At 41.7% G+C, this 15,505-nt stretch overlaps 2 protein-coding genes across 8 annotated transcripts; one reads left to right on the top strand and one right to left on the bottom strand.

Moving 5' to 3' along the window:
• Window positions 1-619: 619 nt before the first annotated feature.
• On the bottom strand, window positions 620-6,678 carry LOC139607024 (uncharacterized). 7 transcript variants are annotated; one of them, XM_071459571.1, is made up of 12 exons: window positions 6,558-6,678; window positions 5,360-5,449; window positions 4,570-4,670; window positions 4,359-4,481; window positions 4,153-4,264; window positions 3,627-3,690; window positions 3,488-3,525; window positions 3,131-3,309; window positions 2,107-2,190; window positions 1,660-1,907; window positions 988-1,092; window positions 620-896 (listed from the first exon to the last, which is right to left on the bottom strand). In XM_071459571.1, the coding sequence occupies exons 2-12, from the start codon at window positions 5,433-5,435 to the stop codon at window positions 869-871; spliced, it is 1,158 nt and encodes a 385-aa protein (XP_071315672.1). In that variant the 5' UTR covers window positions 5,436-5,449; window positions 6,558-6,678; the 3' UTR covers window positions 620-868. The 7 variants fall into 7 exon arrangements, with proteins under 7 accessions (XP_071315672.1, XP_071315676.1, XP_071315674.1 ...); XM_071459575.1 differs by having other exon boundaries at window positions 3,494-3,525; XM_071459573.1 differs by having other exon boundaries at window positions 4,570-4,667.
• Window positions 6,679-9,705: 3,027 nt separating this feature from the next.
• On the top strand, window positions 9,706-15,483 carry LOC139606639 (uncharacterized). The gene is made up of 5 exons (XM_071458900.1): window positions 9,706-10,052; window positions 10,200-10,252; window positions 10,316-10,494; window positions 10,600-10,700; window positions 10,796-15,483. Exons 1-5 carry the CDS (start codon window positions 9,821-9,823, stop codon window positions 13,537-13,539), a joined length of 3,309 nt encoding a protein of 1,102 aa, XP_071315001.1. The 5' UTR covers window positions 9,706-9,820; the 3' UTR covers window positions 13,540-15,483.
• The last annotated feature ends 22 nt before the right edge of the window (window positions 15,484-15,505 follow it).

Here is a 15,505-nt window from a genome sequence, read left to right as displayed (position 1 = left end):
AATTATCGATGGTGGTAGTAGTACTATACATTTAAGACGTAGTGGTATCAGTGATAGTCGAGTATTATTGTTATCATTGTTTTGTTATTATCACTACTAATATTTTAGCAGTAGTAGTTTTAGTAGTAATGTAAAGTAGTAAAAGTACAGTTGTGATAGTTATAGTATTAGTAGAAGTACTGGTGGTTGTAGCAGTCAGAGCTAGTAGTAACAGCAGTACAAGTTAGGAGTAACAGTAATAGTAATACAAGTATAAACAGTAATAGTATCAGTAGATGAAAGTAGTAGGAACCAAATATTGGTACAGAACAATGTGTGAGTACAACTGTAGTAAAAGTAGTGGGAGCACAGTAGCAGCAGTAACAGTAGTAGAAGTACTGATAGTTATGATAGAATAGTATTGTAGTAGTGATAATAGTACAGTTGGATATTAATGACAGTAGTATTGGTAGTACCAGGTGAAGTACTGCAGTATAATTTGGCCCCTGTGCAGTGTCGTGACTCAGCCTGCAGGGGGAGGCAGAGGCAGCGGTTTCACTCTGTGCTGATTGTTTATCTCCATCATCATCAAACTGAGTCAACTTCACAGAAACTATCAACAATAAAACATCAATAAAAATCTCAGACAGAAATTTATTTTATTGTTGAACGGAACGAGCCTGTTCTTCATTCAGGCTTGATCATGTGAGGAACTGCACTGGAACAACAAACGGACCCCAGAGGAGGTTTCTGTTCCCTCGTCTGGACGAAGCTGAGGGTTTGTCTCATTCACTCAGCAGCCGAACTGTAAAAATAAATCAGGCTAAACGACTCGTAACCAGAATGACTCATCTTCACCAGCGGCCCCGTCGTGCTTCCCTCCTCTTCATCACCCGTGAGTCTCGTCATCGCAGTCTCTGTGGCAGAAAACACACATTTTAAAAGACCCACGCTGATCGATCAGATACACAGGTTCATCAATACATGTATAGACTGATATTTTCTTACGCTTTCTTGTAGAAAGTCTTCTGGTTCATCATGTGCTGTCTGAAGATGCTGATGGCGTAATCTGTGTTCATCTTATTCTGGTGTTTCTCCATCACCTCTTTGAACCTGACACACACACACACACACACAGTGAAAAATACCCGCTGCAACATTTAAGCGTTCATACATCAATGCATCAATAATTATAATCCAGCAATAAAATATTATTATGAAATACGCCTTTATGCATAATGTGTGTTTTGCTTTTGGTTCTTTAGGAGAAAAACTTGTTCTTTCATTTCAGTAAAAGTTTGAATGCACAACTTAATGTTCTATTTTAAATGCACATTGAATTGCCTTGTGTCTGAATGGTGATATATAAATGTATTAACTTGCTTTTGTAATGGTGAATTTTTGTGTTTGGCGATTTTGGATGAAAATTAACTTGAAAGATTAACCAGTTATCAAAACAGTCACCGATTAAACTTCTAATAATTTACTAATCATCTCATTGTTTAAGCTCAAATTTTATTGTTCAGTAGTTTTCATCATATTTTTAAAATTCCTCATATGTTTTGCATGTGAAATCATTTTGAAAGTAACTATATCAGTTAGATAAATGTAGTGGAGCAGAAGAATAAGTCATGCACTGATACGTCAAATATACAGGACGTGATAACAGGTGACATGTACCTCTGGGTCCAGGCGACCTCTCCCTGATTGTCTTTGCTCCAGTCCTGGTAGAAGGAGTCGGCCACAGACCCAGACCCCTGCTGGGGGCCAGGCCTGAGCTTGTCGAGGTGCAGCTCCTCCGCCAAGAAGCTGTGGAGGCGGGCCCGGGCTGACAGAGCCACCAGCCAATAGACCGGCTCCTCGAAATCCACCAACTGGAAAGACTGGAGGGAATCGTTGAGCCACCGTGGGGCGAATGCAGGGGGAGACTGTGTGAAAACAGCACTTTCAGCTGGTTTTCTCAGCTCGTCTTACATGATATATAAGCTTCTTTACTGTCAATACAACCTGCTCAGTTTTCACTCATGCATAGACAGACTCCAAAGGGTTAATCCCATAGGGTATGGTTGTGCCGATTACTGGTCCAACGAGTTTGTAGAACACAGCCGGTGGGTGGGTGTGTCTCACCTGGTTTCTGCTGCTGTAGCGTTCAAATGTGTCCATCAGCAGTGGTTTCATGTCATCTGCCTCCTGTAGACGACTAATCAGGACCTGCGGGGAGAAAACAAGACGCTTACATCACCAACCAGTCACCAGTACACCTCAGATGAGGAAACAAATCACATTTACAGCACAGAGCCAACATCAGGTCACTCAAACCAGAGCCCAAATCAGTTTGTGTGATTATACAGGAACAGAAAAAGGGCCTCAGAGATTAATTTGTCCTCCAGCAACAAGACATGTTGGAGGCTGAAGGAGGGACGACTCCGTTCTTTCACCTAATAAAATCTATCTTGCTCTTATTACGCTATCTGTCTTGTTCGCTCAAACTTTTTACTAAAATCTCTGGAACTGCTGTAAACAACTGACGTCATTGTGTTGTATAATTCAGCCCAGTATCAGACGGTTTCAGCCCTTTATCTGTTTGCTTCCCTCCTCCTCTCTGTGCTCTCTGTGTAGTTCAACAGAGCTGAATTCACAGTGAAGCTGTTCTCATTTAAATGTTTTCCTGTTTCTGTCGTCAGACACACAGAACAAGTTGTGTGGACTTCTCCAAGCTGCTGCTACAATCCTCATTTTATAACCATGACATCCTCTGACAAAATCCCCAAACACATAAGTTAAAGGTCCCACACAGTCTAAAGGCAGATGTCCATGTGTTTGTGATTATAAAGCAGGTCTAGGTTCTATATTAATACTGTGAAAGTATCAAAGCCTCAGTCCACAGAGAAATGCACACAGCCTGTATTCAGAAACTGAGCCTTAAAACCAGCCATCAGGACTTCTGTGACTTTGTGATGTCACAACAAAGCAGTCACCGCCCTCAGCCACGCTCTGACCTCGGCTCGCAAAGCAACAGAAGTGACTCTCTTTTATGGTTTGTCCAAAAGCGCTAGATTTTCCAGTAGGTGCTTTTTTTTAAAGAAAAAAAAAGTCTCTAAAATATCGAGAAAGAAATACTAGACAACATCCAAACGTGACGACCTCTGACCTTCAGTTTGCTGCTGACTCTGTGCAGATAGAGCGCCTCCTGCTGGATGAAGTTGTTGTAGCAGCGCTCCGTCAGGTTACCAGACCGTAGATCTCTGAGGAAGTTGGATGACCTGAGAATTGTCTCAGGCAACAAGTGGCTGTGGATCCACATCAAATCAAACAAACTGACACCGAGGTCTGAGAGGGACGGAGACAGAGAAATGATTGGATGGACTGGTTTAAAACTATTTAAACAAATATTTAAACTGAGTCTATGTTTAGCTCTAATTAGATTAGATTAGATTAGCTAAAAAAAATCTAGTTTTAAGAGGGGTTTTATGGCCCAACAGTAATTATTTTAGATGGTGCTGGGAACTCTCACCTGACTTATCCTGAACGGCAGCATCACTGGAGCTGGAGCAGAACAAAGGTGATAACACGCAATCATTTAATCTTCAGGTAACACACAATGACAGGGTTGTTCTAGATCAGAGTAAAGAGAGACTGGAGCTTACTTGGCTTTGATGGAGCAGATGAAGAATCTGAGCTCTTCACAGGGGGCACCGTGCAGCCCTCCACCTCAACACAAACACACTCAGCTGTTTGAATGATCACACCTAACTTTGTGCTTCTGTCTTCTGTTCAAACAATTGTGTATATGCTGATGTATTATGACAAACTATTTGGTATTTACTTCCTTTTTAAAATCTGTTTTTATTTTGTTTACTTAGGTTGCTTTTGATCATTTTATAACAATATCATAATTTAATGTTTTTCATTGCGTTTTTTATTCAAATTATTTGTTATTTCATTACTGTTGTTGTATCTACACATCGCACTATGATGCCTGCTGACTGCTTGTGTATGAAAATGTTCAATAAACCAAAAAATAAAATAAAATAAAAATCTAGATACAGATTTTTAATGCCACTTGTAAATGCAGTATTGTACCAAGTCATATAATCCATCTATAATAACCCAGATAGTTGATGTATTAATTAAAATTATCCATTCATTCTTTTTGTTTTTTAAATTTCCTACTTTTTGGTGCCATCTCCAGGCAAACTCTGCCCTCTGTGGTCTCCCCCCTCCTCTGATGGATCGGGCCGCTGATACTGAAGGGAGAGTTGTCGCTCCAAAACCAAGAGCCATTCTTCAAAGAGAAAAACAGGGAGACAGAGAAGGAGAGTGGGGTAAGGGCTTTTTATATTCATATTACCTGAGCACAACCAGAAGCTGCAGCTCACCTGTTGTGGCTGGTATCCACCCAACCAGACCGGACTGCTGCTGTTTGCTAGTAGACGCATAAACTGCTTTTCCTCTGGTGTGTGAAGTGACACAAGGTGACTACCTGTCTGAGAGCACGAAATCTAACACGCACACAAACACACTCAATTAGTCTTACAATATTTGAATCTTATGCATGATGAATTTAAATGTGTTTTATTTGCGGTTTACAGTTGCAGTGCTCCAGGAGCTCCACACAGGGTAGAAAGCGAAGCATCTCTGCCCAAACGGGAGCCACTGAGGTGGGCAAGACGAGGCCGGTTCCTCCCCTACTGACACAATATTCAATTATAAAACATATAAAGAGCCATTCTGGTGAGTTTGGATTGTCATTATAGTTTGACCCTCAGCATTCAGATGGATTATGGGAAAATGGGCCCCTGGAAACAGACATGTCGAAGGCCCCTCATCCAATGTATATGGGTGCAGAATGTTGTTTTGCATCCATTTGAAGTTGTGTCTGTTTGTGTCTCTTTTTGGTTGTTTTGCATCTCTTTGTTGTTCTTTATTATTTCTTTGTGGCCATCTTGCGCGTCATTGTAGCCACGTGTGTCACCAGTCAATCTGTGTGTCTCTGTAGTAATTTATGTGAGTTGTTTTGTGTCTCTTTCACTAATTTTTGCAGGTACACCAAACACCTGGACTTTGCACTGGAGATAAACAGAGACTTTCTGACTCCACGCTGATGCCCTGCACTGATACTAATCAAATATCATGGAGGAGAAGTCCTTTCGTCCTGAGTGAAATGTCTTATTCTGCTGTATGTGATGAAATGTTACTGCAGCCTCAGTCTGCTGTGCAGCTGTAATATGAAGAAAACCTAACAAATACTGGATTATACTGGGTGGATGATGTTGGATCAGGAGAAAAATATATGCCCACTGTTGACTTCCCAATAAGAAATATCAACAGTTATTACGGAGGCTCTGAGCCCATTGGACCTGTTCAGGGGTTTTCTTACCTGCGGGGACGAGCGAGCCGAACGCCTCACTCAGGAGAACAGTCAAGAGGACGTGAACCAACATGCACGCCATCATCTACCTTAAAAAACCTTAAAAGACAAACACACATATCAGGGTACACAGGAACACACCTACTCACACGGCACACATCAGCACATGATGCATGTTTATTGAGGCGACAAAAAAAAAGAGCACAGGTTGATGAAGGCAGCTTTGTATTGGCTCTAACTAATGGCTTTGTTAATGGTTAATAGATACTTTATTCCCAATAAGAAATATCAACATACTTTACAGACCATTTATAAGAAAAACTTTTAGGCCACTTGTTTAATCTTTTCTTGATTTATTGATTAGTCATTTTGACAATAAAATGTTAGTAATTAATACAAAAATATCCCAGGTTCCTCGGGCTCAAGATGATAAACAGTCCAAAACCCAAGGGCAATGAATTTACAATGTCTGCATTCATAAAGTCATTAACACAGGGTCTCTGAGCTGCCAAATCCGGCGTGTATGTGCTGCTGGCAGGTGCTTACAGGTGTGCCAGCTGTACAGGTCGTTTTTCAGTCTGTTCATTTCCACCATATATCTGCCCCTCACTGGAATAACTTTACTTTTGATTCAGATACTGTTTATTAAAGATAAAACGAACTAATTGCAGGCTTTTTCAGTGAGGAAGGAAAAAAAAAGTCAGAGAATTTAAAGGGAAGTTTGTTTTTGTAAATTTTATACAGCGTAGCTCTCATAAGCAGAGGACAAAAAAATTAATTAATAAAAAATACATTATGGGTGTTTACACTGAAACTGAATATAGTTTATTCAGACAGCACATTTAAATGCTTTTAAATCTGAATGCAGACCAGTTGTATAGGCTAAAGGCAGGAGCTTCTTTTTAATTGCTTTTTCCCTTTCAGTTTTTCCCCTTTTTAATTTTTTAATATGCTTTAAAAGTTTCTGCATCAAATAAAATAAGACAACGTATTCTTTTATTCTTAATCTCATCTCTGAAACTGAATCCCTGCCGTGGTGTATTGTCTGAATCTAACCTCACACACGACGCCTCAGAAGGACAGAAGGTCACGGTCACCTGTCCACCGAGCAAAGCAGTGATCGAGGAAACAACTGACTTAATATTCACTGTGTGTCCTGAAACACCGAACCCGTGAGGTAAATCTGAAGCCCCACACCGACACGTACCTGTGCGCTCCTCACCTGCCGCAGGTGTGACCGCCGCGGAAGTCCGGCTCCGCAGCAGCGGCTTCTTGTTGCAGAACCAGTCGCGAGCCCCTGCGGGAACACGGGCCTCTCCGACCTGACAGACAGGTAAACCAAGTGTCGACGTCACACACAGCCCGGTGCCGCCTTCACAGCCCCCTCCTCTGTAAACAACCTATTCACTGAGCATGGACGGGATTTTCTCTAAGAATATCGAGATAAATGAATATTAACATGACCATGAATAAGAAACTGTAGTTAGTATAAAATATTTAAAATGACTGTGTGTCAGCATTGTTGTCCCTGCAGCTGCAGAGCTTGTTGACTCACCTTATCAAGCATCATAAATATTAGTTTTTCCTGCTGACTCTGGTGCAGTTTCAGACCACAGCTGGATGTGGCAGGTGCCGCTGCACAGCTGGCTCAGACACAGAGACTGAGCTTCATCAGCTTAACCTTTCTGTTACTTACTGACATCAAACTGGGATGTTTGCTCTTCTCATGATCAGACACATACATCCCTGTCTGCTTCATCATTTATTCCCTGCTGTAAAACACAGACACCTGTTTTGACCGGGGCCTGTGGGACTGTGTAACTCAATATGTAAAACTTGTGGCTGCCAGAAACAAAAGGTGTGAAAACTGACTCTGACCAACACAGATGGAAAGATGAATGAGATGCAAACCCAGACACAAATGTAACATTGATATCTCCCTGTCTGAAGATGTTGCCATGAATGTCATGTGTATTAGTATCACATATATACGTCCTCCGGATAGGCTATATAATTATAGGTTTATAACATATATGAACTACCCGTAGTACAATTGGTATATGTGTATATATCAAAAATATCTATATTCTTTTTTACATTTTTACATAGTATTACATGTTGCAACCATATATGTTAATGATATATTTTAAATGTATATATAAGTTTATTAAAACTGTTATGGTTCTGAGTAGTATGTTTTGGTTGTTGTACTTTTTGTTCTCTTTCTGTTCCCCCTCCCTTTTCTGTTTCTCTGCAGAGCTTCTGTGTGGCAGGGGGTGTGGCTGGCTCCTCTCGGTGCAGCAGTAGCACACCTGATTCCACTCAGCTCATTGCCTCACTGCTCTTAAACCTGATCTTCACGGGTGGTTGCTGCCAGATTATTCCATGCTCTCTTCCTGCATGCTGGTCCCCTGCTGCCCAGCCTCCAGGTTCTCCTTCGCTCTGTGTCTCCAGCCATTCTCCTGCCAGCCAGCCTCCTGCCTCCATTGCCTGCTTTGTTGGACTATTTTTTGGTTTGTGTAATTAAAGAGTCTTCAGTTTCCACTCACCTGTCTCAGTGCGTCTCTGCTCCGGGGTCCTAATCTAATAGGGAACGTAACAAAAACAACATACATATAAAATATGTGTATAAAATATATTGACAGGATTTGGGATGGATATATATTTACATAACATACTGTATTTCTACAAAATAACCATTGATACATAAACGTACATATTTGCATGAGCTTGATATATATATATATGTCAATATATGAAATTGTTCCAATTTCCAATAGGATTCATATATAATTTGTACATATATACTTTTATTTTATATATTTATATATATATTTATTTATTTTGCATATGCGGTGGAAAATACATTTACACAAGAGGCGAATGCATGTCATTGACTACAATTTTGAAGTTAACTGATTTGATTTTACGCTACTTTATATTTGCACTGCACTTCATTTCAGTGGGAAATCCCTTATTTATCTAACAGCTTACTTTATACCTTAAATTTCAAAATGTCTATTTTGAACCTCAAAGTGGCTTCATTCTTCTTGACCTTTGGCTGAAAATAAATCCAACTGATTAAACAGACAGGATCCGTAATTACATTATTACATTTTATTGATATTAACCAGAGGTGTGCTTCATTTTATTGTAGACTGTGTGTCAGTGTTATCATAGTTGTCAGATAAAGGTCAAATTTCACACCGAGCTGCTGCTTTTCATACACAGATATCCACATTAAAATACAAGTGAGTCGCTCTGGATGAGATTCAAATTACAGGAGGATCAGTCACTACACAAATGATTTAAATGTTTATATTATAACTGGGGTGGGGGTGGAAAATGACCAAAACCCTACAGAAGAAATAAAAACCACTGCTGTTAAAATCCTCCAACCTCCCCAAGAGTGTCGAGGGGAGGCAGGGAGTGAGGTGGGGGGCAACAAAGAAGAGAGAAATGTTTGAGAGATCCTGGAGGGAGGTGGCTACAGCTGGTCTACATCCTGTTAGTGTGTGTGCATATGTGTGTGTGTGTTGGGGGGCCTAATCCCATAGAAAAATGCCCACTAGAAAAGACTGTCATTACCCTCTGGAGTCTGTCCATTCATCAGTGAATATACTGTTTTATTAACAGTAAATTAACTGTATTTATATGTCAGGTAGAGACAAGCTGAGAAAAAGAACTGAACATGCTGTTGTGGGGCTTTGATAAAGCCAATAATTGCAGCTTATACTTAATGATAACAACATTTGTTGTTAAATTGCATGAGAGATACTGTCACTGAGATACAACCTGCAGCTCTACATGTTCTGATTCTGCATCCCCCCCACCCCTCCCCAACTTCTCTCCATATCCTGGACCCTGAGATCCCTCCAAACTTCAAGCTCATCCTCACATGCTTCGAACAAACTTAAAGTCACACTTGTTGCTCTCAGTTGGGATTCAAACAGACGGGAGGCTTTTACACTCTCAGAAACACAAAAGCTAAACCGGTGGACTGCGAGGAAGTGATTCTTTACAAACTGAGAAAGAAGAAGAAAAAGATTTTGAAGTTGCTGAGATTTTCTAGACGTCCTGAAGGTTACTGCTCCACGAGGTAGGGATGCTCACTGATGAAAATTCATCCAATCTCTGACCCTGACCCCTCTGCTGCTGCTCCTCATTCATTGGTAAATTCATTATTCAGAGGATAATAATTGATTAAGTGTTTACATCTCATTAATAAGAATGTCCTGATTAAACGTGACAAAAACAGAAAAACCCAAACTGTCAGAGGACACAAAGTCAAAATAAAAAATCAAATTCAGAAGACAACACAGTATTGGAGGTTTACTCACTTCATCTGTCCTTCATGTGTTCACGCTCAGTTCTCTGTGAATGCTAAGTCTGGCTGTCTCCACCACATCTCTATGCTTTGACTGGATTACAACATAAAGTGTGTATGTGTGTGTGTGTGTGTGTGTGTGTATGTATGTGCATGTGTGGGTAGAGATGCTATCTACCCTCCACTGTTTCAGGGTGGGGGTAGTCTTGTTATCACTGGCTCCGTTCACTACCTCGTTTTCCCGCGGTGCAAGCCACACCTCCTGTCGGGACATGATTCCTGGCCACATCCGAGCTCAACCCCAGGACCCGCAGCACAACCACGTCACCCTGCGTACATCCGCCTCCTCTTACCTGCCTGGACAGTTAGTCACAGGTAATTAACTATATTAACTCACTGTTTAAAGAACTAAGGGCCGACTTGTTTCTACTTGTCAGCACAGTTGGTCACCTAACTGTTAATTGTAACAACTCATTTAATGTCAATTCTTTTGTTTCTCTGTATCCTTTCCTGTATCCTCAGTAACTGTCCGAAGCTCTCGGGACTTCATGGGTTTCCTACTCCAGGCTCGTAGTGTGGAGGGAGCCGGGGTCAGAGCCAGAGCTGAAGCCAGGGCTGGAGCCAGGGCTGGGCACAAGTCTACAAGAGTGGGTCCAGTGCTGGTGGGTGGCTCATGGACCCTCATTCCCCCTGGCACCCACACCCTGCGCTGCCTCTCAGAGGGTGACACCCTGACCCACTCTGATAAACAACTGAAGAGAAACCTTTCGTTTGTGTGGAGGGCTCCGGATGCACCCATGGGAGACATAAGGTTCTAGTGAGTACAAGCCTACCAATATTTGTTGAAAACCAATACTGGAAAATGCAAATATAGGAAAATTTCACCCCAGCAAAAGACAAACCTTTTTGTTTGTCATTCCAGCATCACTGTGGTGCAGTCCTACTTTGTGTACTGGGCAGGTATTGAGTCTGCAGTGGTGGGTGATGGGAGTCATAAGTTGTACAATGCAACTCCAGCCCAAGGTAAAACACAAACTAGGTATCCTGTAAGGGAGCACTTTCTGTCTCTCTGTTGACATTAACTGAGACTAATACTTTGCTTTTTTCACCTTCCATAGGACGCAGGACACCAAAAAGCAGTGCAAACCAAAGTTACAAATCTCTGGAAACAGTCGCTCGTCCAGACTTGGAGATGAAGAGCTCTGTAACTTTGCCAGCCCTTGGAAATAATCACATCACCAACCAGCCGGTCGATGAAAGGACTTCAGTAACTCTTCAAAATGCTACCAGTGGGAGTAAGACAAATAGCAATGCAACTTCAGCATCACTCTCAGGTCTGACTGAAGAAGCAGGGAGTGACACAGGAAGCTCTGTTACTCATACCGAGGACCCCAAGACCTCTCTACTCTCATTCAAGCACCTTGTTTTCACAGCCTCTTTCCCCCCAGCAAAGGCTACAGAGATGGAGGTTGCTACCACTTTTTTGCCAAACATCACAAAACAAAATTTAACCAGTCCGTTTTCCCTAAAACACTCCCTTGCTTCCTTTATTAATCTAAAGAATATTGAGATGGAAGGAAAACAGATAAAGCTACCCACTGTTCCTGAAACAAAAGACACAACATTAAAACCCCAAACCACCACCACATCTACACTTTCAACCAATCATAGCTTCCATAATACAAATCCCCCACAACCCATTACTCACAATACAAGAGAACCAATACAGGACAAAACTAGTTCAGTACAGTTACAGACCCCGAGTAGTTCATTGCAGCCCTGGGGGACAACCCTAACCAATTCAAAAATGGGTTTGATCGAGGTTGGAATGGGTAGCCATTTACAGCCCAATACACAGAATTCTCACTTAAAGTCTTTGCCCCATTCTTCTTCACCCAAGCCTTTACTTCAGGTTCAAACCTTCCCATTCAAACCCCTACTCCAGTCCTACACTGGTACTGGTCGGATGCTCTCCTCCCAGGTATCTCAAACCAAGTCCTTTTCCCACTCCAAAACCTCTTTACCAAACCCTACTCTCCAGTCTAAATCTTCTACCCCGCAGTCCCTTCTCCAGTCCCACACAACCCACCCTCTATCTCTCCAGCTCCTACCCAACAACCACCTCCTATCCCAGTATAAGTCTGTGAGTGATTTACCCAAATCTCAGCCTGAAAATAGTTCATCAGGAGCCAGAACTGGGCCATGGCGTACAAGTCCACCTCATCTTCAGCTGAAAACAACTGCCCCTCTGAGCACCCCACCTCTAAACCAACCTCTGAGCAGGTATCCCAAAGTCCTGCCCAAAACTATCCTCACTCAAACTCAGGGCTTTCCCCTTACAGATCAGTCCCAATCTGACACACCACCTGATGCTTCGAGTGTCTCTCCCCAACTGAGCACCCAGCCCCATTTCCAAACTGGTGCATCCCAGCCGCATACCTTTGAATGGAAGCAAACTAAATCCTCAGTAACGCCTCAATCTTTGAATCCTTCACTTTTCACTCCAAGGTTTGACCCAACCTTTGCACCAATTGAGGGTATAGAGGTCACAAATCTTCAGTCTCGAGCAAAGATCAATACCATGAGCCTAATTTTTGCCGTTGTTCCCTCAGCCGCTCTTCCCCCTCATTTTTCTGGGTCTACCCCACAGTCAACTCTTCACACTTCATCCTCTACTTCACCTCATACATTGTCTCCATCTTCCCCTATTCGAACTAGCTCTACCACTCCTCTTTATCCCTCCAGAGGTTCAACCCTGGTATCAACACATCCATCTTTCAGGTCAACATTGTTCACCCATTCTTCATCCTCCTCCATGAAGAACCAACATAAAACAGCTCCTACCCCTTCTGCTCTCCCCTCTCCTTCCCCAATCTCCATGCCTCCTCATTTCCCCTCTGTCCAACCTTCACCTACTTATCCTATGCCTTCCTCAAACTCTTCCAACTATCCATCACCAGCCTTTTCCTCAGTTCCAATATTGACTCCTTCCCCATCTCCTTTTACCTCTTCCCAGTTTATCACAGGTTTGACTGTTGCCTCACCCTCTTCCTCCACCATCTCAAACACGCTCTCCTTCTCCTCTTCATCAATTGCCTCACCACCCTCTTCCGTTTCCTTTGCTTCTTCTCCTTTACCTTCTCCCTCACCCATCTCTACTTCTGCCACAATGACTTCCTACTCACTGGGTTCCTCATCTTCTTTTGTCTCATCTGTTACGTCTTCTCTTTCTGTGTCCACCCAGTCGACCTCCCCTCACCCAGAACCCTCCCCAGCTCCCCTCCGCTCTCTATACAACCTCCTTATGGCATCTTTATCCCCAGTGCCCTCCAAGGAGCTCATCCTAGGTCAGAGTTTGCCAATGCAGAACCACATTGCCCCATCTGATCCTGAGCCCAATGTCACCCCATCAACACAAAGGGCAGTGGTCCACCCAAACCCTGAACCCCATCCAAACCTCGACTCAAACTTCAAACCAAATATGGGCCATGATTTGAAACCAAACATACCCAACACTGATACTAAACCCAAACATCCTTCCAATCCCTCTGGAACTCCAGACAAGGAAGGGAAATATCCAGATATTATTCCCAGGCACAGTGCCTGGGAGCTGGGCATGCTGCTGGGCTGCTCAGCTGGCTTGGGCATGGTGCTGGTTGTCGGGGTAAGGTACATGTACCGTCAGGCCTGTGGCAAACAGACAGAGGTGACACTGAATGACAGGGAGAGAGACTATGGGAGAGGAGAAAGAGGGCTGATCCATGTCCAGGAGTGTGGAGATTTGGTCAGAGTCCGGAGAATCAGAGAGAACAGTTTTGTGCTTTTGGCAGAGTATGATATACTGGCATCACCTGGAAACTGAGATACAGGCCGTAAACATAAATACATGTAGAAATGGACAGCTTTAGTTACCAAAGTATTTCTTGAAATCAGAGCTGCCATGTGGGCAGAAATCATCATACTGGTTAAAGAGTCCTTGATATGCTTAGATTGAACTAAAGTGAAAAGTGTTATTATGTGTAGTCTTCTGAAAAATGTAAATATAAAAGAGTTACCTTGGTTGTTGGTAGCTAGTTAGCCTTGTGTGCCTTTCAAATGAGCTTCTAATTCAAGCTATCTTACAGGATTTTATAATAATGAACATAATGACCATAAATGAATGAAACAAGGCTGTTTTTTTTTGTTTTTTTTGCTGCAGTAGCATAGACACTGAATGATGAACAGTAATGACCAGATTAATCGAACCACTGTTGTGGTCCTGAGCAGCATATAACTACAGACATTCAGGTTCTCTAGAGGATCCCTCAACTTTTGTTCAACACAGACAGGTTAATGTCCCCTCCACCAACTCTCTAGTGCCTTTTAGAGTATTTTGAATTTTTGCAGATTTTCATAAAATATGCTTTAGATTTTCATGACCCTCAGAGGAGGAACTGTTTTTGGCTTTAGCTAACCTTTTGTCTATCACCACCAGCAGGCCAGAAATGTGAGCACCTCTCTGGGGATGAACCCTCCAACACCATGCTTTTAGACAAAATATTAACTTTGTTAATACTGAGAGATTGTTGAGAAATTTGACACTTTTTTAAAATCTTGTTTTCATGTATAATCAAAGTTTCTTTTCTCCTCCTGAGGTTTTTCAAATAACTTGTGGAAATGAAGAAAATGTTCCTGGCAAGTATTTCTGCCTCAAGAGATTTCTGCCTCCAACATGTTTAGAGAATTAAAACTACAATCTGCCTCCTCATAGAGAGAGGGAAATTTACAGACAGGACTAGGATGAAATACACCATTTGGTGGAGATTATTTAGTTATTTTTTTCTTTTTAGCAGGCATAAGAAAAATAGATAGAAAATCACAGTATGAATACAAGAATAGTGACACAAAGGTTGTATATCCAACCCTGTAACTTTATAATTAGATAACTTGTTTGTATAAATGAAGGATTTGTATGCTAATTTAGCATGCTGCATCACAAATATTAAAACTTTATACTTTGCAATACTTATTGTAAATTGCCATGTCATATGGATGCACTTGATAATAAAGTATATTTTCAGTATCATATATTGCATATTCCTTTATTTTAGCTCCTGTAGTGTGAAGATTAATGGATGGCAGTGCCAGTTGCTTAGTCATTCTAAATCACTTGGGTTTAGTTGTGTGATAGAATGGTACAGTGTATTGGCAGAGATTTCATGGGCTTATTTTACTATTATTTCACCAAATGATGTGACAGAAGTGCCATCTGTCTAAAACAAGTAGGTTTAATAAACTAAGCTGCCAAGACTTCCTTGTATCCCATTTCCCTGTGTGTTTTTCCCCTTTTTGTCAGACAACAAATACAAGTATTTATTCCAAAATGTATGTATCTGAACTGGTCATGAGGATGAAGCACACATTAGCTAGAGATAGTGTTGAGACTTCAAGAGAAAATAAGAAAAAGTAATTCCAGGCATGGTAACCTCCAATTCTAATTGATAGTAAATGATCCACACCTGCCTGAAAATTTAATGGGTTCTTCCCTGGCTCAAGTCTCATTCCTCCACCGAGTTTGGGGAAATTTGGTCTGTGTAATCCTGCTGACAAACAAACAAATCCACAGACAGACATGGGGTGAAAACATAACCTCCTTGGTGGAGGTAAAGATAAAGCCAACGCATATCTGGTCTATTGAACAGCACATAGAACAGAGTTTAAGACTTCACTATCCAATAAATAAAATATTGGTATACGTTATGGAAACACTCACAGAAACATCACTCCTGGGAATCCAATTATCCAATTCTTCAAACAAACAAAGGTATTGAATCAAGAAAAACCCAAGG

Source organism: Trachinotus anak, unplaced genomic scaffold (genome assembly GCF_046630095.1).
Source record: "Trachinotus anak isolate AG129_WGS33_773 ecotype Australia unplaced genomic scaffold, CSIRO_AGI_Tana_v1 ptg000023l, whole genome shotgun sequence".
NCBI lineage: Eukaryota > Metazoa > Chordata > Actinopteri > Carangiformes > Carangidae > Trachinotus > Trachinotus anak.
This window is presented reverse-complemented; position numbering and strand designations above follow the sequence as displayed.

Bases quoted from the DNA above. Each gene is read 5' to 3' on its own strand.
- LOC139607024 (XM_071459571.1), bottom strand. From the start codon at position 5,435: ATGATGGCGTGCATGTTGGTTCACGTCCTCTTGACTGTTCTCCTGAGT. The intron at 2,191-3,130 runs GTCAGAGGTCGT...TTCTCCCCGCAG, and splicing joins GAGTCAGCAGCAAACTGAAG to GTCCTGATTAGTCGTCTACA. The intron at 1,093-1,659 runs GTACATGTCACC...TGTGTGTGTCAG, and splicing joins GAGGTCGCCTGGACCCAGAG to GTTCAAAGAGGTGATGGAGA.
- LOC139606639 (XM_071458900.1), top strand. From the start codon at position 9,821: ATGTATGTGCATGTGTGGGTAGAGATGCTATCTACCCTCCACTGTTTC. The intron at 10,053-10,199 runs GTAATTAACTAT...CTGTATCCTCAG, and splicing joins GCCTGGACAGTTAGTCACAG to TAACTGTCCGAAGCTCTCGG. The intron at 10,495-10,599 runs GTGAGTACAAGC...TTGTCATTCCAG, and splicing joins ATGGGAGACATAAGGTTCTA to CATCACTGTGGTGCAGTCCT.